The sequence below is a fragment of the Aotus nancymaae genome, unplaced genomic scaffold (assembly GCF_030222135.1).
Source record: "Aotus nancymaae isolate 86718 unplaced genomic scaffold, 86718_ANA_hifiasm-v0.15.2.pri h1tg000007l, whole genome shotgun sequence".
Lineage (NCBI taxonomy): Eukaryota > Metazoa > Chordata > Mammalia > Primates > Aotidae > Aotus > Aotus nancymaae.
In genome coordinates, this window is record NW_026988418.1 from 9,814,848 (window position 1) to 9,840,287 (window position 25,440).

Here is a 25,440-nt window from a genome sequence, read left to right on the forward strand (position 1 = left end):
CTGTAATGACTTCAGCTGTGTCTTCTGCCCCTAGGTTGCATTGCCGACGCTGTGTCAACAGCCGCCAGATTCGGTCACCCCCTGATGGTTCTGACTGCACTTCAGACCTGGCTCAGTGGAACCACTGCACTGATAAGCGGGGGCTCCAGGATGAGGTACTCCAGGCTGCCTGGGATGCTGCCTCCACTGCCATCACCTTCGTCTTCCACCAGCGTTCTCATGAGGAGCAGCGGGGGCTCCGCTGATAACCAGCTGGTCTGGGTGTAGCTCTTAGAGGAAGGAGATAGGGAAAAGGGGCTCCTTGCCCCAAAGGGCCCTGTTGAATTTTGTTCTCTGGGAGAAAATCATCAAGAAGGGCTGCATGATGTTTGCCCAAAATTTATTTTATAAGAAAAACTTTTTTGGTTAAAAAAAAGAATAAAGGTATGAAAGGGTTTGAGGCCTGAGAGCAGTGTGATAAGCCCAGCAGGGAAGAGGCCCCTTACACTTTTCTAAAGCCTGGGTGCCTGCTTGAGGAGGGAAGGCAGGAACCCAGGGTCAGGGGAAAGGATCTCTTCAGCAATGATGACCACTGTAACCTCCTGGCCCAGGGTTCCCAGGATACTGAATAAGGGGCCCAAAGGCTCTAAACTCAGCTGTGAGAATGCCTCTTGGCTGGGCCTCATCAAGGCCTCCAGGACCTCAGTGCAAGGGAAGACGGAAAAAAAGAGAAAAAAGGTGACAGAGAAATACAGAACTGGTGCTTGGGTTCTGGGCAGCCCATGCTTCAGCCCCTGCAAGCTGATGGTACCGAGCATGAGCCTGTGAGGTACGGGCCCCGTCACATGGTGCTAACATAATCTGCGAAGGCCTGGGATGAGTCCCATGAGTCGCTAACCACATGGCAGGTAGCCCGGAGCCGCCGGATGGCTTCCCTGGCTGTGACTGCATCCTGGTCCAGCCAGTTTTGGAAGAGGCGCAGGTGACCAAAGGCTCCACGGCCCCAGCGCTCCAGCCGCTTGGCGAATTCCAGAAGCCCATCAGGCTTGATGCAGTTGGAACTGGTAGGGTGAGATGGATTAGAAATCCAAGAAGCAGCAAATTCCTGGTCTGTATCTCTGTAGCCCCATCCCTTGTCTTGCCCCTCCCCTCATGTACCTGATGTCCAGCTGACAGAGAGAGGAGGATGAATCCTCTGAGAAAACATCTGCCAGGGCCAGCAGGCCAGCATTCCCTGGAGAGAAGGGGAGAAGTGCCTGTCACCTCCACCCAAGAACAGGGAACAAGGGTATCCCAACCCAACTTTGACTGGGGAGAAGCCCAGCCCTGCTGGTTCCTGAAGCTCCAGCACAGAAATATCTGTATTCCAACTCCCGCGTTCCCAGTGGGGAGGTCTTTGCCTTTATCCATTGAGTTTTTAGGTCAAAGGCCTGGCCCCTTTCCCCTCTCCCTCCCCAGGGTCTGGCCCCCACCCAGGCGGTTCCCTGGCAGCCGGAGGCCCTTCAGTGTGGAGTTGCCCTTCATAGCAGCAACCATCTCAGGCAGAAATTGGGCTGGGCGCTTCTCAAACAGACGGCAGAAGGAGAAGGTAATCTCTGTCAAGAAAAATTATAGTAAATTCTGATGGCTGCATTAGGACTGGTGCTGCCCCTCCTGCCCCAATTGGCCCTAGCAAGAGGTATGAACATTATAGAGGCCCAAAAAGAGAAAGGAATTTGTCTAGGACTCAAGCAAGGCTGGAACTAAATCAGAATCCAAACCGAAGACTGAACCTAAATGTTCACTATAAGGAGGTTCTCTGCATGGACAATTCTCCATTTATTTCCTTCTTTCCTGGTCACTGACCACCCTCTATGCAGGGGTGGGGATCAGAGAAAAGTCTATGTGAGAGCCTGGCCTAGTACATTTATTTTGCCCCCCTCACCACCATTTTGTCCACCTCTGAAAGGTAAGAGAAACTTGGATGAGGTACTTTAAAAGAGCAATTTCTCATGTTTAGTAGAGGAGGAGTTGATGTTGGGGCTTTTAGAAGGAAAGTCATGCAGTTTCTATATCTGTTTTATAGTTGAGGACACAGGCCAAGAAAGGAACAGTGGTTTGCTCATTCAGATGATGGCACAACCACAGTGAAGACCCAGGAAATGTCTGGGTTCTGAATGAAGAACTTACCTTGCAGAGTCAGATTCTGTAGCAAAAAGAGCACCTCGCTCTGACAGTCAGCCAGATTCATGTCATGGAAGCTCAGTCTTTTCAGGGCTAGGTTGTACTCTGGATAGGATGCAGAGACCATGGACCATGGACTTTAGTTTTCCCAGAGAATAATGCTAGGTCCCCACCTACTCCTCTCCCTTCACCATTCTGGCTGGGTCCTACCTTTGAGTGTTTGCAAAACAAGCCCAAAATCCTGGGGAGAGGCAAAGGTGGCACTATCCAGGGACAGCTGCTGCAGAGAACCTGAGGCCTTCAGTACGGAGCAGAGCAGTGGGGCCGGCTGGGCTCCCCGTGGAAATCCCATCTCCAGCTGCTCCAGGCAGTTTTCTGGATATGGTGGGGAAAGAAGATTCCAGCTGGCCATTTCTACCTCACTCCCATAGCAGGTCCCATCCTATTCTTAAGGGATTCACCTCAAAAATTATTTATTCATTCATTTGTCCTTGAGTGCCTACCGTATGTCAGGCACTGTGCTAGATTCTGGGAATTCAGCACTAAATAATGAGATTTAGTCCTTGCCCTTGAACTTTTAGACCAGGAAGACAGGCTACTCAGACACAAGCAAAGTATGCAGAGTGGTAGGAGAGGAGACACAAGAACTAAGAGAACACAGAGCAGGGGAACTAATCCAGTCTAAAGGTCAGTTCTTTTCCTTTTCTGGAAACCAGGCTGCCTTGGTCACTCTACTGATCTTATGGTGGTCTAGGCCCTCCCTGTCTAGCTCAACAGTATCTTAGTGGCAGGCTCTGAAGTGGGAACAGTTTCCAGATAAGCCAGGAATGCGTGGCAAAGGAGGTCCTTCCCCTTTCCCCGTACAAATGCACCTGCACATTTGTGTAGGGATACACATGTGCATGCATACACACACACACAGTGCTCAACTGGTACAGTCCTTCCCCTTTCTCTGTATGAATGCACCTGCACATTTGTGTAGGGATACACGTGCGCATGCACACACACACACACACACACACACACACACACACACACACACACACAGTGCTTCACCTGGTATCTCCTCATCCCCTATTATGTGGCTAGGGGGCCCTGCATTCCCTGGCACACCAGGATTGTCCCGCTGGCTTGGGTGGTCAACACGAATAGAGAGGACCCGTAGCAGGGGCAGTGCTCGCACAATGGCACGCGTCAGCTCCAGGATGGGCAGTGGTGAGAACAGGTCACTGAGATGCAGGGCACGGAGGCGACATCCAGCCTGGCCTGACAGGGCCCGCAGGCTGTCTAGCAGGCGGAAGATGTTAGAGCCCAGGCCTATGGCAGTAAAGAGATTAAATCAGAACCATGTCGGAGTGTCAGCAGGGGTAATACATTCAAATACAACTACATACTTTTGGTTACTATCAAATCTCTTGGGCTTTGGCTCAGTTTATTTAAACCCATTTGTCTTAACTACTCATCTATGTCTTGCTTTTTTCTTAGGTAACCAGCAAACTGATGTCTGCTGTTTTGGGCTATGCCCACAAGAAGCATCAGTCAGGGCAGAGACAAAATTTAGAAGATAACAGTATGGTGAGGCAGCATGTGGCTACCAGCTGAATGACAGGCCCAGACAGTAGAAGGTCTCTGGATTTCTGGGTTCTGAGTAGTTTTCTGAAGAAATTGGCCTTGAAGGAAGTAAGTTTTGGATAGAGGGAGAAGACATAGTCAAGAGTCACAGTGAACTGGGAGTGGGGGCTCACGCCTGTAATCCCAGCACTTTGGCAGGCCAAGGTGGGCAGATTACTTGAGGCCAGGAGTTTGAGACCAGCCTGGCCAACGTGGTGAAATCCTGTCTCTACTTAAAAATACAAAAAGTAGCTGGGTATGATGGCACACGCCTGTAGTTCCAGCTACTCAGGAGGCTGAGGCAGGAGAATCGCCTGAACCCAGGAGATGGAGGTTGCAGTGAGCCGAGATCATGCCACTGCACTCTAGCCTGGGTGACACAGCAAGACTCTGTCTCAAAAAAAAAAAAAAAGTTGTAGCTAGGAGAGTGTAAGGCCTGAATGGGATGCTTGCTTGTCTGGCTACATGGGGCTCAGGAAACAGCTCTAAAGGGCAGGGCATTGAAGGCCACATTATGGAAAGGCAGAGGGTTTTAACTTCCTATAGGCCATAGGGAGCCTAAAAACTATGGAGAATGACAATGACCCAATAGGGAATACTTTTAAAGAATTAATGGGTGGGAATGGGGCAGAAAAAGATAACCAAATCCCACAGGATGGACTAGGATCCAGGAAGGTTAGAGTAGTTGCTTAATGCTACAGGCAAATAATTCCTTGGACTATGCAGACTCCTATTGATTCATTCATTCAGCTAAACTACCCAGTGCCTACTAAATATCAAGTTTTTTGCTAGACACTAGTGAGCAGCACACTGGTTTTTTTTAGCTTGATAATGCAAAGGATGGGTACCTAGTCCAGATTACATCAGTAAAGGCACTCCAGCTGAGTCCTAAAGAACATAAAGAAGACAGGCTAAAATTTAGGATGAATGATTGTGGCAGAAAACCTGGCATATGTAGAGGCCTGAGGGAGAACAAAAAAATTTCATAATGGCTGGTGTGAAAGCGTGAAGGGGGAAGGATTCAAAATACAACTATAGGCCAGGCGCGGTGGCTCACACCTGTAATCCCAGCACTTTGGGAGGTTGAGGTAGGCAGATCGTCTGAGGTCAGAAGCTCGAGACCAGCCTAGCCAATATGGTGAAACCCTGTCTCTAATAAAAATACAAACATTAGCTGGGCATGGTGGTGTGCGCCTGTAATCCCAGCTGCTGAGGAAGTACCCAGGAGGGGGAGGTTGCACTGAGCTGAGATCTCGCCATCTCCTCCAGCCTGGGTGACAGAATAAGACTCCATGTCAAAGACAACTATAGAGGTAACCAGGAGTGAGAACATGAATGACCCATAAGTAAAATTAAGCAGTATGGTGAGAGGAAGCCATTGAAAGGTGTTTGCATGAATGAATGACAGGGTCAGACCGCATTTTTGAAAGAATGTGTGGGCTGCAGTGCAGACAGTGGATTGTATGGCAAGTGTAAGGAGTCTGGAGGAACTGCTGAAATGAGTTCAGGTAGGGAATAATAGTAGCTTGAATTAAGGATGTGGAGATAGAGAAGTAAATGGATTTAACAAATTGTAAAGATAGGGCTGGGTGTAGTAGCTTACAACTATTATCTCAGCACTGTAGGAGGCTGAGGTGGGCAGGCCACTTGAGGCCAGAAGTTGGAGACCAGCCTGGCCAACACAGGGAAACCCTGTCCCTCCTAAAAATACAAAAAAAACTAGCATGGTGTGGTGGTGCATGCCTGTAATTCTGGGTGGTTGAGTGGCTGAGGCATGAGAATCGCTTGAACCCAGAAGGTAGAGGTTGCAGTGAGCTGAGATTGCACCACTGGACTCCAGCCTGGGTGACAGCAATGCTTTGTCTCAAAAAAAGAAAAAAAAGAAAACATAAAGATAGGACCTCATGAGCAAATGTATGGAGTAAGACAGAATACAGGTTTCTTTGGGCAAGTGAGTAAGCTGATGTCACTGAGAACAGAAGGATTAGTATAGTGTGAAGGTGCATTCAAGTTGGATGTAATGAGTTGTTGGGGGGGCTTGTGGGTTATGAAGTGGTTATGTCTATTAGCTGGATAAATTAGTCTGGAAGTTCAAGAGAAAGATTTGGGGTAGGTAATGTCACATAAGTCTTTAGCATAGTTGACTTTTGAAACCACAGAAATTGATGAAATTGTCCAGGAAGAGTGCATAAAGTGTGAAAGCTCTGAGGAACTCTGAATAAGCAGAGAGGAGAAAACTTTTTCTTTCTTTTTTTTTTTTTTGAGATGGCATCTCACTCTGTTGCCTAGGCTACAGTGCAGTGGCACGATCTTGGTTCACTGCAATCTCCACCTCCCGGGTTCAAGCAGTTCTCTGCTTTAGCCTCCCAAGTAGCTGGGATTACAGGTGCTTGCCACAACACCTGGCTAATTTTTGTATTTTTAGCAGAGACGGGGTTTCACCATCTTGGCCAGGCTGGTCTTGAACTCCTGATCTCGTGATCCAACTGCTTTGGCCAAGTGCTGGGATTACAGGTGTGAGCCACTGCGCCCAGCCAAGAAAATATTTTTTAAGGTTGTGAAAAAAAGACAGTTTCATAGCAGTAAATGCTGCCAAGAAGAGTTACTGAAAAGTATACATTGGACTGAGTAACAAGGAGGACCTTAGTGACCTAGGTCCTTGCCAATGCAGTGGTAGGAGTATGAGGCTGGAAGGGGCTGAGAGAGAAGTGGAAACAGGAAACAGTACAGATGACTAACGTTGTAAAGAATAGGAGATAATAGAGCAGATTGTTAATATGCCATATAGGGAGGTGGTGGTGGCAGTTTTTGGTGACCTGTTAAAATGCTGGTAGGAGAGAGTGGAAAGGAGATGGGTAGTATAAACGGTTTGAAAGCATGGATCTGCAGTCTGGTTGCCTGGTTTGAATCCTGGCCGTGTAATTGCTAGGTTACCCTGAGGAAATCACTTGCCCTCATAGGGTTGTAAGGATTAAATTATTAGAGTGAATTAAGAATACTTAAAATATGCCAGACATATACTGAGCAGTATATAAAAATTATCAGTTTGAGAAGCAAGCTTTCCTAAGAAATTGGGATGCTTATTTCTCAAACTGATAATTCTTATATACTTCATTGTGAAGCTCTATGCATCTAGAGCACAGGTGGAAGAATTAGCCTTAGAAAGGATGGTGATCTCTTCCATTCTGGTGAAGAAGGATGAGTGCAGTTGAAGGAGAGTTTATAGGCTGCTTAGCAAGCTGAAGAAACTCATATGTGATGGCTTCTATTTTCTCTGTGAAGTACGTGAGGTCATCCCTGAGAAGGGAAAAGGAGGAAGGGTTTGGAAGTGGTAGGAATGGACGCTGATGTTACAAGCACAGTGAGGGTTCATATGAGGTTAATGATCATGAATGTATAGTAATACTAATTTGCATAGTTGTATGATTTTTCTCTAGCAGTACTCAGCAACCTAGGCAGATTGCTGGATTTAGCCAGAGTTGAGGTTTTCCTAGCTGGGCACAAGCAGGAGGGAAACGGGGACTGAGGATTGCTTGCAGGTTGTTGGTCTGATAAAAAATTGTATCCCACACCCAGTCTGGACAGCTGCTCTGATATGACTGGTGAGGTGGTGAGGTCAAACTCTAGCCCTGCCTGGGCATGCATGTACTATACTTCTCCCACCTGCCCTTGGATTGCCTTCTGTATCTAAACTGTATTCATTCTTCAGATTCCAGCTGGCTCATCTCATTGCCCCCTCAGGAACCCCTGCTCTCAACAATTAATCAAGCCTATAGACTATGTTCCTCTCTTGTAGCACTGACAGTCTCCCCTTCTGTCATACAAGTCTTCCTCTCCAGCTTCCTGATCATACACCCAATCTGTTCCTCCCACCTCCCCAGAATTAGGCACACAGCTAGTGCTGCTGGGGAATCCAAACCCAATCCCTGCCACACCAGGATGCTCACCATTGTAGGAGAGTGTGAGGCTCTCCAGTGACACCCAGGAGCTCAGCAGGTGGCATAGTGTCAGGGCTGCCTCTGTGGAGAGTGGAACCGTGAATAGCTCCAAGGTGGAGATGCTGCGGAATCGTTGTGAAGCTTCCAGTGCTGGAAGCCCCAGGCAGCTGGGATCTGATCCATCTAGAGCTCCACAAGCCACTTCCCCAATCTCCATCTCTTCACCATCCTCCTTCTCACCAGCCACAATAAAAACAAAGTCATACAGGTCTTCAGACTCTGTACCAGGCCCCTGACGGGTGCGAGCACCCTTCTTCCCTGCAGCTCGTTTGAAACGCTTTAGGGGCTTAGGCTGTGGGGCTGAGCTAGCTGGTGCCCGTTTGTATGAGGATGTAGAAGAAGAGGCAGAGGAGGTGGCTGCTGGAGCAGAGGGTGGCCGCTTGGTGCCAGGAGCCTCATGGGAGGTGGCTGGCGGGTGCAGCTCCCTCTTAAGGTCTGTTCCGCCTGCTGTCAGGCTCTCCTGTGTGCTCCGGCGTGTTACCCGAGTGGCAGGTGCAGCTCTGGGCATCTGCTTGGCTTCACTCTTACGCCGGCTGGCCATCAGGGCTGCAGCACATCGCTCAGCAGCATCCCGGCGAGGCCGGCGTGAGCCCAATAAGAGGGACCCTTCATCTCGGGATGGGGCCCGGCCTCGAGAGGCCTCTCCACAGAGGCGGCAGGGTGGGCCACCAGGCCCTGGTTGCCAGAAGCCAGCACTCATGGTGAGAATAAGGATGAAAAGGGCTGACTCAGGCACAGGCCAGGAGTATAGTGACACTTGGCTGACAGCCCCATGGTGAATGAGCTGATGCAACAGCTGCCGAAGTGACTGCTGCGCAGCCACATCAGAGAACAGCAGGTGGCGGAACTTCAGAGTGTGCAGGGAGCTGGCCAGTGTCTCCAGAACTCTGCGGTTGGGCTCAGCCACCAGCTCGGTTGCACCCTGCAGCATGTTACAGATGGTGAGCTGTCGGACATGGCGGGAACTGTGCAGAAGAGGTGAGAAGCGCTGATCACAAAGACGCCTGTCAGAAGACACATCAATGGTGCCACGTAGAACATGGGAAAAAAAGGCCTCCATAAACTTAGCTCGCCAACAGGTCACACTCTGAAAAGCAGAAAACATGCCAGACACCAGTGATATATCCATGAAACTGTCTGAATTTCCCCCTCTTCGAATAGCAAATTACTGAGTCAGGCAACACTCTCAACCAATTCATTTAATCTTCACATCTCTGAGGTATGTATTATTAGCCCTATTTCACAGGTAAAACCGAGGTGCAAAGAGGGTATCACCCATGGTCACACAGGTAAATGGCTGGATCATTTGAACCCAGGAAATCTGGTTCCAGAGACCATGATTTTACTATAGTATCTCAACTGAAACACCCCTGTAAGTTCTTCTGTGTTTGTTTCTAGAACCTTATCCCAATTTTGTTTTCTTTTTTTTTAAAGACAGAGTCTCACTTTGTAGCCAAGGCTGGAGTGCAGTGGTGTGATCTCGGCTCACTGCAACCTCTGCCTCCCAGGTTCAAGTGATTGTCCTGCCTCATCCTCCAGAAAAGCTGGGATTATAGGCACCCGCCACCACACCCAGCTAATTTTTGTAATTTGTTTAGTAGAGGTGGGTTTCACCACATTGGCCAGGCTGGTCTCGAATTCCAGACCTCAAGTGATGTACCTGCCTCAGCCTCCCAAAGTGCTGGGATTACAGGTGTGAGCCACTGTGCCTGGCCCCCCATACCAACTTTTGATTCTTACTTCCACCAGCCCCCCATCACCTCACACCTGATTACTTCATTAGCATCCTGAGTGCTCTCCCTGTTCCCTTTTCCCCATCCCAGACTACTTTGTGCAGGCCAGCTGGATTCATCTTTGTAAAACACTACTTTGATTACATCATACTGCTTTAAAACACCTGATGTCTCCCTACTGGCCTTCCACCCTATAGCCTCTGCCTGAGAAGCTTTATTTCCCACATCTTGCTTATGAGAATGCTTTGCTCTAGCCAAAGTGGTCACCCACGGACCCAAACGTGCCTATGTCCTTTCCTATATCTACCAGAAATGTCTCCATTGCTGGACTAGACTTCCTGAAAGGACTTAGAAACATGTCATTTGAGACTGTCTCTTGTTGGGACTCCTGTGACACTCTGACTACTCAAGACTAAGATGCCAGTACACTGTCTCAAGGTGTCGAGTCTCTGCCTGTACATGTTATCCTAGCCAGATTAGAAATTCTTTGAAAGCAGGAACCATATCTTGATTTGTTTCTTCCAAGGCAACAGTTATTTGCTTTGACGGATAGGAAATCTCATCAGACCATTCTGCACTTGATCTTAGCCAAAAGGCCGAGAAGCGATTCATCAGACTATTCTGATGTGTTTAATATAACTCTGAATGCAAGTGATTTTCAGCCTTTAGTGCACATCAGAATTCCCTGTGGTGCTTTTTTCCCCAGACACCCATACTTGGTGATTCTGTGTTACATCTGAGGTAAGGTCCAGGCATCTCTATTGTTTGAACCATCCCCACATGATTCTGATGTACATCAGAGGTTAGGAATTAACTGCTACCTAATCTGGAAGGGCATAATGGGACAAAGACAGGTACCAGACCCCAAAGTTGCTAATTTAAGATGATCCCTAAGTCATCTCAGGGGCAGTAGAAAGTCAGGTCCCAGCTCTGTCACTATACTCTGGACTCCTCTGAACCTCTTATCTGCAAAATGTGGATAATCTGCTTCACAGGATTGTTGTGAAGATCAAAATGAAGTAGTACAAATTAAAGCACTTTGTAAACTGTAAAATATAAAAAATGTTACTGCTGCTGCCACTGCTAATATTAGCCTGGATGAGGTGTGAAATGGAGGCAGAGCCTGTTAAGCATGGTGTTCACTCAGCCTAAAGTCAAGGCTGTGGGGCCTGAGGTTCCCCAAGACTAAAACATTTCTTTGGTCCTTGCCCTGCCTCAATGCATTCCTCCATAGTGGAGTGACCCTCAGTTCCTATTTGAGGTTCTTAGAAGGAACTAGGCCCCTGCTGTCCTCAAGCAAGTGTCATTCCTGTTTCCTTAGCTATTTCTCCAGACTCTGCCTGCTGTGGTAATAATTAGGAATGACTTCTTCCTGCTTGAAATAACTGCAGAGCAGCAACACAGAAAGGCCTCGCTAATCAGCAGCAGGACATTAAGGGTAGGAGAAACAGTATCTGGCAACCAAATCTCTGCTCAGCTTTGAGTGAAGGAAAAGAAAGTATCCTTTGGTCCTACCTTACACTAGCACTTTTCCTACGGATTTGCTGGCCCACACCCAGTCTTGAAAAACACTTGCAGGTAACCTTAGCAAGGCTTCAGCTTTACAAGTGAGCTAGCCAAATGGTTATAATATCTGAGCCTAAAATATAGACAAAGATGGTGAGCCAAGATATTGTGGCTGTTTCTGGGTATAGGAGGCATAGGGGAAATGTAGGTCAAATAAGTAAATGCTGGACTTTTTCAGATATGTTAATGGTTGATGAAGACAATGGGAGAGAGAATATTTGGAATACCCCAGATACAAGTGCAGTGAGCAGCATGAGACAGTAATCAGAAACATGCATTCCAGAAGCAGGTTGCTTCAACTTGAATCTGGGTCTGCAATTCACTAACTTAGGCAAGTCTTTCTGCCTTAGTTTCATCATCTATAAAGCGGAAGATTACTAACATAGCATTTTTGTGACAGTTAAATGAGTATGTAAAGTTGTGACAGCTTTCATTGGTTTCTTTCTCACAAATTAACGTATCAGCAAACAGAAGTTCACAAAGTTTTATTCCATCACCACTTTTAAGAAGAATCTATGCTAACATTTGAAGCTGACAGATGTTTGAGATCTAGTCTAAACCACTCATTTTATGGACTTGTATGCTATCACAATGCAAAGTGATTTAGTACTTCATTTTCTGTTAGGGTAAGGGAAATGAGGCATGATCAGTAAAGTGACATCTGCCCACCAACACAATCCTTGGCCCATCCTCAATTGGCTGGTAGGGGAAGAGGAACTGTGTACACCAGGTAGGAAAGGCTAAACATCTTGTACTAACTTGTTAAAGCCAACAATATTCAAAACCTATATGATGTCCATTGTTTTCCTGATACCAGAAATACTGTGTGTGGAGAAGCAAATGAAAAATCATGGACCAGGCACGGTGACTCATGCATGTAATCCCAGCACTCAGGGAGGCCAAGGTGGGCAGATTGCTTGAGTCTATGAGTTTGAGACCAGCCTGGGCAACATGGCAAAACCCCATCTCTACTAACAATAGAAAAAATTAGCCTGGCAATTTTTAGTGGTGCACACCTGTAATCGGCTACTTGGGAGGCTGAGGTGGGCAGACTGCCTGAGCCTGGAAGGTCGAGGCTGAATTTAGCCAAGATTGTGCCCACTGTCTTCCAGCCTGGGCAACTGGAATGAGACCATCTCAAAAAAAGTGTAAGCCAACTCTGGAGTATTTATGTATATGTGAGTAGCCATATATATATATATATGACAACATTGAGATAATTCTGAACAGTTTCAAGGGCTGGGCTTTTAAAACATACCATGTATTCAAATATTTTTAGAATATTTTATTTTGAAAATGTGTACCATATTTAATAATTGCTGTATTGAATATTTCCATTGTTTCTAGCTTTTATTATTATTATTTTTGGAGATGGAGTTTCTCTGTCGCCCTGGCCTGGGCTGTAGTGCAGTGATGTGGTAACAGCTTGCTGCAACCTCTGCCTCCCAGGTTCAAGCAATTCTTGTACCTTAGCCTCCCAAGTAGCTGGGACTACAGGCTCACACCCCATGCCTGCTAATATTTTTTGTATTTTTTAGTAGAGATGGGGTTTTGCCATGTTGGTGAGGCTAGTCTCATGATAAAACTGAGAAAGTAAAATTTCACCTCTTACATTAGTAAAGTCTTGTTTTGATTTGGTTTTTATTGCAAAGGTAATGCCTAGGTTTGGCCATGGATGGGTAAAATTTGCATTTTAATATCCTATTGGTGAGAACAGAAATTGTTATAACTTTCTTGGTAGGCAATCTGGTAATATTTGTTCAGATTTTAAAATATCTAGGCTGGCCGGGCGCAGTGGCTCACGCCTATAATCCCAGCACTTTGGGTGGCCGAGATGGGTGGATCACGAGGTCAAGAGATCAAGACCATCCTGATCAACATGGTGAAACCCCGTCTCTACTAAAAATACAAAAATTAGCTGGGCATGGTGGCGCACGCCTGTAGTCCCAGCTACTCAGGAGGCTGAGGCAGGAGAATTGCTTGAACCCAGGAGACGGAGGTTGCGGTGAGCCGAGATCACGCCATTGCAGTCCAGCCTGGGTAACAAGAGCGAAACTCCGTCTAAAAAAAAAAAAAAAAAAAAATCTAGGCTGGCTGGGTATGGTGGCTCTTACCTGTAATTCCAGACTTTGAGGATCTCTTGAACCCATGAATTTGAGACCAGTCTGCCAGCATGTGCAGCTAAGATTGCAATGGTGAAATCTTGGCTCACTACAACTTCTGCCCACGGGTTCAAGTGATTCTCCTGCCTCAGCCTCCCAAGTAGCTGAGACCAGGTGTGCGCCCACCACCAGGCCTGGCTACTTTTTGTATTTTTAGTAGAGACGGGGTTTCACCACGTTGGCCAGGCTGGTCTCGAACTCCTGACTTCAAGTGATCTACCCACCTTAGCCTCCCAAAGTGCTGGGATTACAGGTGTGAGCCACTGTGCCCGGCCTGTTATCATTTTTAGAAATTAGCTGGACATATTGGCATGTACCTCCCAGCTAATTGGGAAGCTGAGGTGGGAGGATCACTTGAGCCCAGGAGGTCGAGGCTGCAGTGAGCTATGATAGTGCCACTGCACTCTAGCCGGGCTGACAGAGACCCTCTACCCGCAAAAAAATCTAGGCTGGGCACAGTGGTTCACACCTATAATCCCAGCACTTTGGGAGGCCCAGGCAGGAGGACTGCTTAAGACCAGCCAATGACCAGGCACAGTGGCTCACACCTGTGATCCCAGCACTTTGGAAGGCAGAGGTAGGTACATGAGTTTGAGACAAGCCTGGCAAATATACTGAAATGCTGTCTCTACTAAAATACAAAAATTACTAGGCATGGAGGCACATGCCTGTATTCCCAGCTACTTAAGAGGCTAAGGCAGGAGAATCACTTGAGCCTTGGAGGCAGAGGTTGCAGTGAGCCAAGATTGCGCCATCGCACTCCAGCCTGGGCACCAGAGCAAGACTCCATCTCAAAAAAAAAGAAAAGATCAGCTGGGGCGATATAGTGAGACCTCATATCTACAGAAAAAAAATTAAAAATTAGCTGTGCGTAGTGGCGTTTATAGTCCCTGCTACTTGCTAGGCTGAGGCAAGAGGATTGCATAAGTCCAGGAGTTCAAGGGTGCAATGAGTTATGATCTCACCACTGCACTGCAGCCCTGGGTAATGGGGCAAGACCCTGTCTCTTAAAATAATAATTTGTCAGCCGGGCGTGGTGGCTCACGCCTGTAATCCCAGCACTTTGGGAGGCTGAGGCAGGTGGATCACGAGGTCAAGAGATCGAGACCATCCTGGTCAACATGGTGAAACCCCGTCTCTACTAAAAATACAAAAAATTAGCTGGGCATGGTGGCACATGCCTGTAATCCCAGCTACTGAGGAGGCTGAGGCAGGAGAATTGCCTGAACCCAGGAGGCGGAGGTTGCGGTGAGCTGAGATCGTGCCATTGCACTCCAGCCTGGGTAACAAAAGTGAAACTCCGTCTCAAAAAAAAATAATAATAAATAAATAATTTGTCTGGAAATTCTACATCTTAGAATTTATAGTATATAAAAATTGAGATACTCATGAAGATTTATTTCCAGATGTTTATTACAGAAGAGTTTAATATCAAAAAACTAAAAACAGGGTCAGGCGCAGTGGCTCACACCTGTTATCCCAGCACTTTGGGAGGCCAAGGCAGGTGGATCACCTGAGGTCAAGAGTTCAAGACCAGCCTGGCCAACATGGTGAAACCCCGTTTCTACCAAAAGTACAAAATTTAGCTGGGTGTGGTGGTGCATGTCTGTAATCCCAGCTACTCGGGAGGCTGAGGCAGGAGAATAGCTTGAACCCAGGAGGTGGAGGTTGCAGTGAACCAAGATCGTGTCACTGCACTCCAGCCTGGCAACAGAGGGAGACTGTGTCTCAAAAAAAAAAAAAATGATAATAATTAGCACTCTCTCCATCCTGAGATTAGGATGGTCACTTTTATTATTTTTAATGACTAAGTTTTTTATTTTTATTTTGTATTTTTGTGTTTTTTGAGTTGGAATCTTGCTATGTTGCCCAGGCTGGAGTGCAGTGGTGCAATTTTGGCTCACTGCAACCTCTGCCTCCTGGGTTCAAGCAATTCTCCTGCCTCAGGCTCCCAAGTAGTAATCCCAGAGTAGCTAGGATTACAGGCATGTACCACCACACCTGATTTTCAGTAGAGATGGGGTTTCAACATGTTGGCCAAGCTGGTCTCAACTCCTAATCTCAAGTGATCTGCCCACCTTAGCCTCCCAAAGTACTGGGATTACAGGTATGAGCAACTGTGCCTGGCCTAAGGGGTTTCACCATGTTAGCCAGGCTGGTCTCAATTCCTGACCTCAAGTGATCTGCCCACCTCAGCCTCCCAAAGTGCTGGGATTATGGGTGTGAGCCACCACACCTGGCCTGTTTTTTTTTTTTTTTTGAGACGGAGTTTCGTTCTTGTTACTCAGGCTGGAGTGCAATGGTGGCGTGATCTCGGCTCACCGCAACCTCCGCCTCCTGGGTTCAGGCAATTCTCCTGCCTCAGCCTCCTCAGTAGCTGGGATTACAGGCATGCGCCACCACGCCCAGCTAATTTTTTGTATTTTTAGTAGAGACGGGGTTTCACCATGTTGACCAGGATGGTCTCGATCTCTTGACCTCGTGATCCACCCGCCTCGGCCTCCCAAAGTGCTGGGATTATAGGTGTGAGCAACCGTGCCCGGCCTTTTTTTTTTTTTTTAATTTTTTTTTTTCTGTACTCTGGTGTTGAAAGTGATTTTTTTTTTTTTTTTTTTTTTTTGAGACAAGATCTGGCTCTATTACCCAGGCTGGAGTGCAATGGCATGATCTCGGCTCATTGCAACCTCTGCCTCCTGGGCTCCCTCCCACCTCAGCCTCCTGAGTAGCTGAGACTACAGGTGCGTACCACCACACAAGGATAATTTTTCTATTTTTTGTAGAGACGAGGCTTTCTCCATGTTGCCCAGGTTGGTCTCAAACTCATGAGCTCAAGCAATCCACTCACCTCGGCCTCCCACAGTGCTGAGATTACAGGTGTGAGCCACTGCGCCCAGCCTTTTCTATCTTTTTATTTTATTTTATTTTATTTTTTTAAAGATGGGGTTTCACCATGTTGGTCAGGCTGGTCTTGAACTCCCGACCTTAAGTGATCCACCTGCCTTGGCCTCCAAAGTGCTTGGATTATAGGCGTGAACCACCACACCCTACCTCTTTCTTTTTTTTTTTTAAGAGACATGGTTTCATGCTGTCACCCAGGCTGGAGTGTAGTGGCGTGATCATAGCTCACTGCAGCCTCCAACTCCTAGGCTCCAGCTATTCCTCCCACTTCAGCCTCTGGAGTAGCTGGGATTATAAATGTGAGTCACTGTACCCAACTTTTGTGCTTTTACTTTTTACAACTAATTCTTTATACAGAAGTCATTAGAGTACACTGTAAGGTGAGGCTCTAACTTAACTTTTTCCAAATGGCTAACCAGCTGGCAGAGAATCACTTATTGAGTAAATCTTAATTACTCCATTGCTTTGTCTCCAGAGTATCTATTCTATTATACAGATCTCTTTTTTTGTTAGTTTTTTGAGACAGGGTCTCTCTCCTGTCACCCCAGGCTGGAGTCTAGTGGTGTGATCTTGGCTCACTGAAGCCTTGGCTTTTCAGGCTCAGGTGATCCTCCTACCTTAGCCTCCTGAGTATTTGGGACTACAGGCGTGTGCCACTATGCCCAGTCAATTCTTTCTATTTTTAGTAGAGACAAGGTCTTGCCATGTTGCACGGGCTGGTCTTGAACTCCTGGGTTCAAGCGATCCACCTGTCTTAACCTCCCAAAGTGCTAACATTACAGGTGTGAGCCACCATGCCTGTCCTTACAGATCTCTTTATACACCCTAGTACTACACAGTTTGAAATACTATTGCTTTATAAGCATTCAGAGGCTGTATCTGTCTTGCTCACCATTGTATCCCTGGAATCTAGCATAATACATGGAACTGAGCAGGCACTGAATAAGTGTTTCTGACTTATGAGGTAAAGGTTATTGTCATGCTAAAGTGGGAAACGGAAGACACTCTCTGGAATGGATGCACTCCAAGTCAGGACCTCTGCCTAAGTGACTGACCAAGCCTGGGGCCTCTAAATATGCTCTAAGCCAAGAAGACAGGGTAGTAAACATTCTTTTCCAGAAAGCTTTCTCAAAGAGAAAAATATCTTTATCACCTGCTGGTCAACTATACTCCTTGTTAAATACTGGAACAAAGTGAATCTGATGTTTCCTTTAAGATGACAAAAAGTAGTTATTGTTTTCTAATATTCTTGAGTCCACTTCCCCTCCTTATAAGGCCTGGTGTCCTCATTCTGAACTCCAAGGATTGCAGTCTAGATTTGGAAGTAAATAAGCTGAAGGAGATGGGGCTGAATGTTACTGAACCCAATGTATCCCCAGAAATTAAATCTCCAATTCCTGCTATTAGGTTTTTGCCCCCATTATTTGGCTCATTCACCATATAAAGCTGAGTTCAAATACTACTTCCTAGGAAAGACTTTCTTGTTCTCTTCTCTCTCAACCTCCTTACTATCCTCTATTACACCACTCATTCTATCATATGTGATCTATTCGTAGATTTCCCTATTAAACTGGTAGGTCCTTGCTGGGCGTGGTGGCTCACGCATGTAATTGCAGCACTTAGGAGGCCGAGGCGGGAGGATCACCTGAGGTTGGGAGTTGGAGACGAGCCTGACCAACATGGAGAAACTCTGTCTCTACTAAAAATATAAAAAAATTAGCCAGGCATGGTATTGCATGCCTGTAATTCCAGTTACTTGGGAGGCTGAGGCAGGAGAATCACTTGAACCAGGGAGTTGGAGGTTGTAGTGAGCCAAGATTGCATCATTGCACTCCAGCCTGGGCAACAAGACAGAAACTCCATCTCAAAATAAATAAATAAACTGGTAGGTCCTCAAGATTAGGGGCTGCATCTGTACTTCCAATATCTAGTGTAAGATCTGGTAGCTGGTTAAGTTTCAGTAAATGTTTATTGAATTAAATCTGCAAAAGAAACTCTGCTTAAATGAGAGCTCCAGTGATTTATATCTCAATCAGTGAATAGTAGAATCTCAGGGCAAAAGGAGCCCTAAAAGTCTTCTTGTGCAACCCCTTTTACAATGCTGAATTCCCTGCAAAACACCCTGTGTCAAGGAGTTATCCAGATTCCATCTGAACTTAGTGATGGGAAGTTTATTACCTCTAGAATTAGCTTGCTTCATCACTGATAAGCTCAGGGTTTAAGCTTTACCTTCAGTTTAGCAAAAATGTACCTTCCATTAGCTTCCATCCAGAACAAGTCTATTAATCTTCTTTCATGTGACAGCAACATATTTCAAGATGGGTCATGTTTCTCAAGTCTTCTATTTTTCAGGAAAAACATCTCCAGTCTTCCAAATGTGACTCACATAATGTGGCTTTGACTTCTTTCTCTGTACTCCAGGGGTAGCCTGACTACTGCAGAGCTAGGCAGGACTGTTGTCCCCCTTGTCCTTTAGCCTATATTTACATTAGTTCACACAGCTCAAGGTATAGTCATTATGAGTGGCTTCAGCACATAGTTGACTAAACTCCCTTAATCTTTTTTATACAAGCTCTTACTAAGCAGACTCCTTTATCCCTCATCCTGAGGCCATGCAATTGGAACTTTTATAACTCACTGAAGTATTGGTATATTCTATTAAATTTCATTTTGTTAGATTTGACCATTGCGCTAACACCATCAAGAACTCTAGGAATCCTGGCTCTGCCATTCAAAACTAACCTTCCCTGTTTTGTGTCCCCTGCAAATATGGTGAGCAAGCAATTCAGTGACAAATGCCAAATGGACCAAAACCTTGTGACAAGCCATCAGAGCCCTCCTCCCAAATCCACTCCATCATTGCCTCTATACTTTACCAGTACCCAGCTAGTGTTTGTGTGCTATTCCTGCTTTTACCATGTAAAATCAGGCTACTGTTCTACCTGATAACTTACTTCCAAACTGGAAGGCCTTGTCTTCATCAGCTCATCCCAGAGTCGGCGCCAGATGGCCTGAGTGGAGAGGCCTGTAGGGAGAAATATCACACTTGGCTGCTTGCTGGCTACCATGAGTAAAGTACATCAACCTTTCATGTTGTCCTCTGGGTTCACAGGAGCAATATGGCAGAGTGATTAAGAGCACTGGCTCTAAAGACAGATTGCCTGGGTGTGAATATCAGCAAACTACACTCTAGCTATGTGACTTTGGGCAAGTTACTTAATTTGTCTGTGGTTCAGGTTCCTCATCCGTAAAATGTAGTTAATAACAGCTACTTCATAGGGTTGCTGAAAGGATTAGAGTAAATGAGTTTCTCTGGAAAAAATGCCTAGGACAGTGCCTAGGCACATTAGGGTTAAATATTAGCTGTTAACAGATGTGTCTAATGAGGGGAGGAAGCTTGGTAAAATAGAAAAACTAAGATTCAGAAGATCTCCTTATTCTGGCTTTGTTATTAATTGTGGTGTGCCTGTGTCTCACTTTTATCAGTATAATAAAGATCATCTACTTGGCTTTGTGTTTCACAGGACACTGAGGAATGAGGAAGAAAAACAGGTGTGAGGGTACTTTTTGAAAAGCATGAAGTTCTAGCAGGTATTAGGTATAATATTTACCTGAAGAACATTATGGTGCCTTGTTCATAATCATTAATTGAGAAAGAGACAGAGAGACACTCACCTTTCTTGAGGGCAGTTTCCTCAATTCTTTCCAAGTAATATATATTGAGCAGAGGTAGGATGCTTTGAAGTATTGGGCCTGGGAGGGCTACAAAAATCAAAACAAAAGTTTACTTTCCCTCCCCTCCCCCACCCACCCAAGAGGGTTCCAAGCATTATTTATTCTACTGGAAAGGAAAATGGAAGGGTGGACTTCTCATTTAACAAATGGAACCTCTAGAAGCTAATCTAGGTCTCTTCCAAACTCTGGTCCACTTATCTTCAGCCACTCAGTTGCAAGCTGGAATTTCAGAAGCAAGGGTGAAATAATCCCACAAAACAAGCTGACATGCTAAATGAGTTTGACAGGCTTATTTAAGAGCTGGTCAGTTCACTTCTGCCCAAGCAAATGAAGCATTCAGCATTGAAAAGGACTTACTGAATAAGTGTGATAAAAGATCTTTCATAATCTGCCTTGCTAATATCAGCTCCCTGCTTTGCCTCCTACATTTCAGCCACACTTAACTTTTTCATTTACCTAACATATTATGCTGCTTTCTGCCCCTGTACCTTTGTCACGCTGTTCTCTCCAACAGGAATGTCCTTTGTCATGCTGTTCTCTCTAACAGGAATGTCGTTGCCACTTTCAGTGTATCAACTACTCATCTTTCAAGTATCACATGTCCTTTATTAAGTCTTTCCTGAATTCCCTTCCCAGATTAACCACTGCCGTCCTTTGGGCTACTGCTATACCCTGAACTAGTACTTTCCTATGAAGAATAGAAACAATTTGTGTCTCTAAAGTCAATATATCTTTTTTTTTTTTTTTTTTTGAGACAGTCTTGCTTTGTCACCAGGCGCCAGGCTGGAGTGCAGTGGCGCAATCTCGCCTCACTGCAATCTCCGCCTTCTGGGTTCAAGAAATTCTCCTGCCTCAGCCTCCCGAGTAGCTGGGACTACAGGCGCAGGCCACCACGCCCAGCTAATTTTTGTTTTTAGTAGAGAAGGGATTTCACCATGTTGGCCAGGATGGTCTCGATCTCTTGACCTTGTGATCCACCCGCCTCGGCCTCCAAAGTGCTAGGATTACAGGCGTGAGCCACCGCGCCCAGCCGAAAGTCAATATATCTTAAAAACAAAACCTGCTCTTGCCAACTTTTCTAGTTCTAAGAGCCATTATAGCATAATATCTAAAGGGTTTGGCCTCTAGAGTAGGACATCCGGGTGAAATCCTGACTACTTAAGTTAAATGTGAATCCTTGGACAAATTATTTAAGCCTCAGTTTCTTCAACTGGGAAAAATGGAGGCCAGGCACAGTGGCTCACACCTGTAATCCCAGTACTTTGGGAGTCTAAAATAAGAGGATCGCTTAAGCCTAGGAGTTTGAGATACAGTAAGCTATAATCGCACCAATGCACTTGAGCCCAGGTGACAGAGTGAGAACCCCATTTCAAAACAAAACAAAAATTAGCAGGGTGTGATGGTGTGCACCTGTGGTCATAGCTACTTGTGAGGCAAAAGTGGGAGGACTGCTGGAGTCCAGGAGGTGAAGGCTGTAGTGAGCTGTGCCTGGACCACAGCACTCCAGCCTGGGTGACAGAGCAAGACTATGTCTCAAAAAATAAATAGACAGGGCGCAATGGCTCACACCTGTAATCTTAGTACTTTGGGAGGCCAAGGCAGGCAGATCACTGGAGGTCAGGAGTTTGAGATCAGTTTGGCCAACATGGTGAAACCCTGTCTCTACTAAAAATACAAAAATTAGCTGGGTGTAATGGCGCACACCTGTAATACCAGCTACTTGGGAGGCTGAAGCATGAGAATCACCTGAACCCAGGAGATGGAGGTTGCAATGAGCTGAGATTGCACTAGTGCACTCCAGCCTGGGCAACAGAGCAAGACTCTGTCTCAAAAAAATAAAATGAAATGGAGAGAAGAGTAATTAACTCATGACGTTGTGAAGATCATGCTTGTAATCTGTTTAAAACAATGCCCAGCCATAATAAGCTCACTAAATGTTGGTTTTTATTATTTTTATCCTGTCAATGCCATCTCTGTCCAATCAAGAACAGGTTAAACTCACACCTGGAATCCCTGTAATCTTTGGGAGGTCAAGGTGGGGGAGATTGCTTAAGCCCAGGAGTTTGAGACCAGCCTGGGTAATATGGCAAGACCTGTCGCTACCAAAACTACAAACAAAATTAGCCAGGTGTTGTGGTGCCTGCCTGTGGTCCCAGCTACTCAGGAGGCTGAGGTGGGAGAACTGCTTGAGCCCAGAAGGTAGAGGTGGCAGTGAGCTGATATCATGCCACTACACTCCAGCCTGGGTGACAGAGTGAGACCCCATCTCAAAGAAAAAGAACAAGTCTAAGATCTTGGAGTACACCAAAACTTTCGCTCCAGGATCTCTTTTTATCTTTACTTTTAGAATAAATGATTCTTGATATCTAAGAATCTAGTATAATTCTTTGTACACAGTAGGTCCTCGATGTACCTGCTGAGTCAAAGTGTTAATTTCCTACGCTTTTACACACGAATGTAGTCTACATCACCTTTCATCTGGACTATGACAACAGCCTCACTGCTCTCCTTCACCTCAGTCTCTATCCAGTCCCTCTTCACCCTGCTCTTGGTGATGACATTACCCTCTTCAAAACCCTTGGAGGTCTCTCTACTGCATTCATGATAAAGTCCAAACTCCACATCCTGGTATTCAAGGTATAGTATACCTTATTCTACTTTAGTTTCCTCATTGTACCCTTTCCTGCTGTCTCTGTACACCCCACCGCCCCAACTCCTTAACAAAGCGATGCTAGTCCACTACTTCCAGGAAGCCTTTCCTGGCTGTTAGCCCACACTGAGCCCTTCCTCCAAAATAGCAATGCTTAGCAGGCCTCTTCCTCGGCTATTCTCCTAAAAGGCCTTACTTGATTTAGCTTTTTCTGTGTAACTCTTTACCTGGTCTAGGCCCACAGGAGCTCTTCCTCCCCGTCTCCTCTCAACCTGGCTGGGGACTCAGCCAGTAATGGGGAGGTGATATGTACAGCAGCAGTGGGGGAGGGAGAAGAGCAAAGGGAGATTCAGTAAATCATCAATTGTTTTTGCGGGAAGAGGCAACACAGGAAGAAGTTCCTCCAGAGCCTTATCTCTTTTCCCTCCAACCTGCTCCCCTCTAGTTAGCCATCCCTTCTCGCAGTTACAGGAATTCTCATCTCCTGTTACCCACAAACCCCTCTCTTCCCTTCTCCATTCTTCTTAAGCTGGGCTTGTCTTTGCTTATTTCCAGCCTGCACCTTTAATGCTGCTTGTTCCCAACCTAGGGCCTCCATGCCCAGTCACTTTCCTTTTTAGCGAGTCTTAGCATCCCAGAAGCTCCAGGCGGACAAGCCAGACCCTCTCGGCCTTCTTCCCCATGTCCTGGGACTTTTCTGAGCTCCCGGCTCAGCTCCACGGAAACCCCTCCCGCTCCACAAGGGACGGCCTGACCCTTGTTTTCTCGGCCGCTGGCTGGCCGGGGGCCTCCACTGTCCCCTCTGCACACTGGCCTGACTTCTAACAGCTTCTCCCACCCCCATTACGCAGGACACTCGGGCCTTCGGGTACTGGGCTCCATTCCTACAGCCAAGGGCCTCCCCGACCACCCTCCAGCTTATCCCGGAGTTGCAGCACGCCAAACTCCAGGGCCTTTTCCCCACGCCCCTTCCTCATGGCATAACTCAAACCCCGCGCCCTACAACCTCAAACCCTCAAAGCCCTCAGTCCTGTCCCGACCTGGGCCTTCCTCTTGCAAAGAAGCCACGGCCACCCGCAAGGCCTCCTCGTGGAAACTCCCCCGCGCCATCTCCAGGCCCGGGCCTGCTCTCCTGCCACCCTCCTCCGCAGGCCTCAGCCGGGCCTGCCACCTCCTCGCCCAACTCCAGCCCGGGCCTCCGGACCCCACCCTCACACCACCAGCCTGTCAGGCCCGAGGCCTCCCCTGTCCCCGCGCGGTCAGGCCTGCTTGGCAGAGCCTCTTTCCCCTCTTTCACTCGCCCCACGGTGCGGACCCAAGTTTCCCTCGTCAGCTGCCAGGCCGCGGCTGGTGGTCCCCAACCCACAGCCCCACCTCCCAGCCCAACGAGCCGGTTCGCCCTCCCTAGCCGTTCATCCTGGCGCCCCAGGCCGCCCTCTACCCAGGCCCGGCCCTTCGGTCCCGGCTGCCCTCAGGCCTGGGTCCTCCGTTCACTCCCATTCAGCCCAAGGCCTCTTAGCTGTGGCGCGCCCCCTTCCACGGCACCCGGCAGTCCGGGATCCCCAGGCCATCGCCGCACTTGAGGCCTCCCTGGCCCTTCCCGCCTGCCCGTCATTCGAGTCTCCCTCGCTTGCTGAGTCGCTCCGGGCCCTCACTCCACTCGCTCTGCCGCCCCTCCTCGCCGCTCGAGCCGATGCGAGTGGCCTCCAGCGCTCCCTGTCCTCCGGGTCGCTCGGTTGCTCAGTCAGTTTGGCCACCGAGACCCCGGTCGTCGGTTCGCTCCCGTCAGCCCTGGGCCATCAGACAGGCCGCGGCGCCCCGAGCCTCTCGGCCTCTCCTCCCACTGCCCCGTTCCCTCGCTCTCCAAACCGCTGTCCTCCCCTCCGCCCATCGGGTTGGCCTCCGAAGTCTGGAGCCCCGTGGCGTGTCAAGCAGGCACTGGAGGCCCCGGGCCATCAGTCAGGTTCGGTGGCCCCGGGCCTGGCCTCCTGGTCTTAGGCCGGGCCGCACAACTTCGGCCCCTGCCCCAGGGCAGCCGGGCCATTGCTGCCGGCCGGTTCGACATCCGAGACTCCCCAGCCCGGCCCAGCCGAGTGTCAATTCGCTGCCCACAGCTCCAGCCCGCCAGTCCAGCCTCAGTCGCCCGGGCCCTGCCTGCTTTGCCCTAGACCGGGCCTCCCGGCCTCGCCCCCCGCGCCCCCAAGCCAGGCCGCGGTGCTGGTCAGTTTGCCCATTAGGTCTCTGTCTTTACTCTGTCCAGCTCTGTCATTCACAAAATTCATCCTCGGATCCCACGATCTGGCTTCCAGTGCCCCAGGCTGGGCCTTGCCCCGGGCCTCCCGGCCTCGCCCCCCGCGCCCCCCGGCCGCTGGGCCGCCCTCGCTCTTAGCCAGAGGTAGCCCCTCACCCCGCGACTTACCCCACACCCCGCTCTCCAGAACCCCCATATGGGCGCTCACCGCCCGCCCGCACAGCTCGAACAGGGCGGGGGGAGCGTTGGGGCCCGAGGCCGAGCTCTTCGCTGGCGCCGCCTCCCGGGACGTGGCCTCCATGGTCGTTGCCGCCGCTACCTCACAGAACCAGCAACTCCGGGCGCGCCAGGCCTCGGGCGCCGCCATCTTGGGGAGGTGCGCGAGCCCGAGAGTGTCGCCCGCGGACCGCCATCTTGAAAAGGTCGGCAGTTAGGACGGCTCCATAAGCAATATGGGGAAGACTGTAAATTGTGCTAAAGGAATTTTGAATAAGCAAGCACACTTTCGAAGTCTCTCAGGAGCTACTCTTTTACATAAACTCCTAGATCTATATACTTGGGTCTGCTCTGACTAAGGGGGTGTTTCTTTGCAAAGCCTCCTCAGATGCAAACATCAGCTACCCCTAAACCCTGCTGCTAGCTGGTAGTACATGCCAATCTGAGCATGTGTGCGCGACCATGATGAGTATGCCGC

At 48.0% G+C, this 25,440-nt stretch overlaps 2 protein-coding genes across 3 annotated transcripts in view; one reads left to right on the top strand and one right to left on the bottom strand.

The window, feature by feature from the left end:
• The window catches only part of RAD54L (RAD54 like), a 30,145-nt gene extending 29,709 nt beyond the window's left edge, over window positions 1–436 (top strand). For both annotated transcript variants that reach the window (XM_012434595.3, XM_012434596.3), the window contains one exon: window positions 35–436. In XM_012434595.3, coding sequence (XP_012290018.1) covers window positions 35–245 — 211 coding nt within the window. In that variant the 3' untranslated portion in view covers window positions 246–436. The remainder of the gene's footprint in view (window positions 1–34) is intronic.
• LRRC41 (leucine rich repeat containing 41) lies at window positions 363–25,406 on the bottom strand. The gene is made up of 10 exons (XM_012434593.2): window positions 24,915–25,406; window positions 19,786–19,872; window positions 19,065–19,135; window positions 7,701–8,838; window positions 3,199–3,459; window positions 2,353–2,517; window positions 2,149–2,247; window positions 1,452–1,574; window positions 1,138–1,213; window positions 363–1,040 (listed from the first exon to the last, which is right to left on the bottom strand). Exons 1-10 carry the CDS (start codon window positions 25,111–25,113, stop codon window positions 821–823), a joined length of 2,439 nt encoding a protein of 812 aa, XP_012290016.1. The 5' UTR covers window positions 25,114–25,406; the 3' UTR covers window positions 363–820.
• Window positions 25,407–25,440: the final 34 nt, after the last annotated feature.

Coding starts and splice junctions, on each gene's coding strand:
- LRRC41 (XM_012434593.2), bottom strand. CDS start 25,113: ATGGCGGCGCCCGAGGCCTGGCGCGCCCGGAGTTGCTGGTTCTGTGAG. Junction 19,873..24,914: donor TCTGGAGAGCGGGGTGTGGG/GTAAGTCGCGGG, acceptor TGATTTTTGTAG/CCCTCCCAGGCCCAATACTT. Junction 1,041..1,137: donor CTCTGTCAGCTGGACATCAG/GTACATGAGGGG, acceptor TCACCCTACCAG/TTCCAACTGCATCAAGCCTG.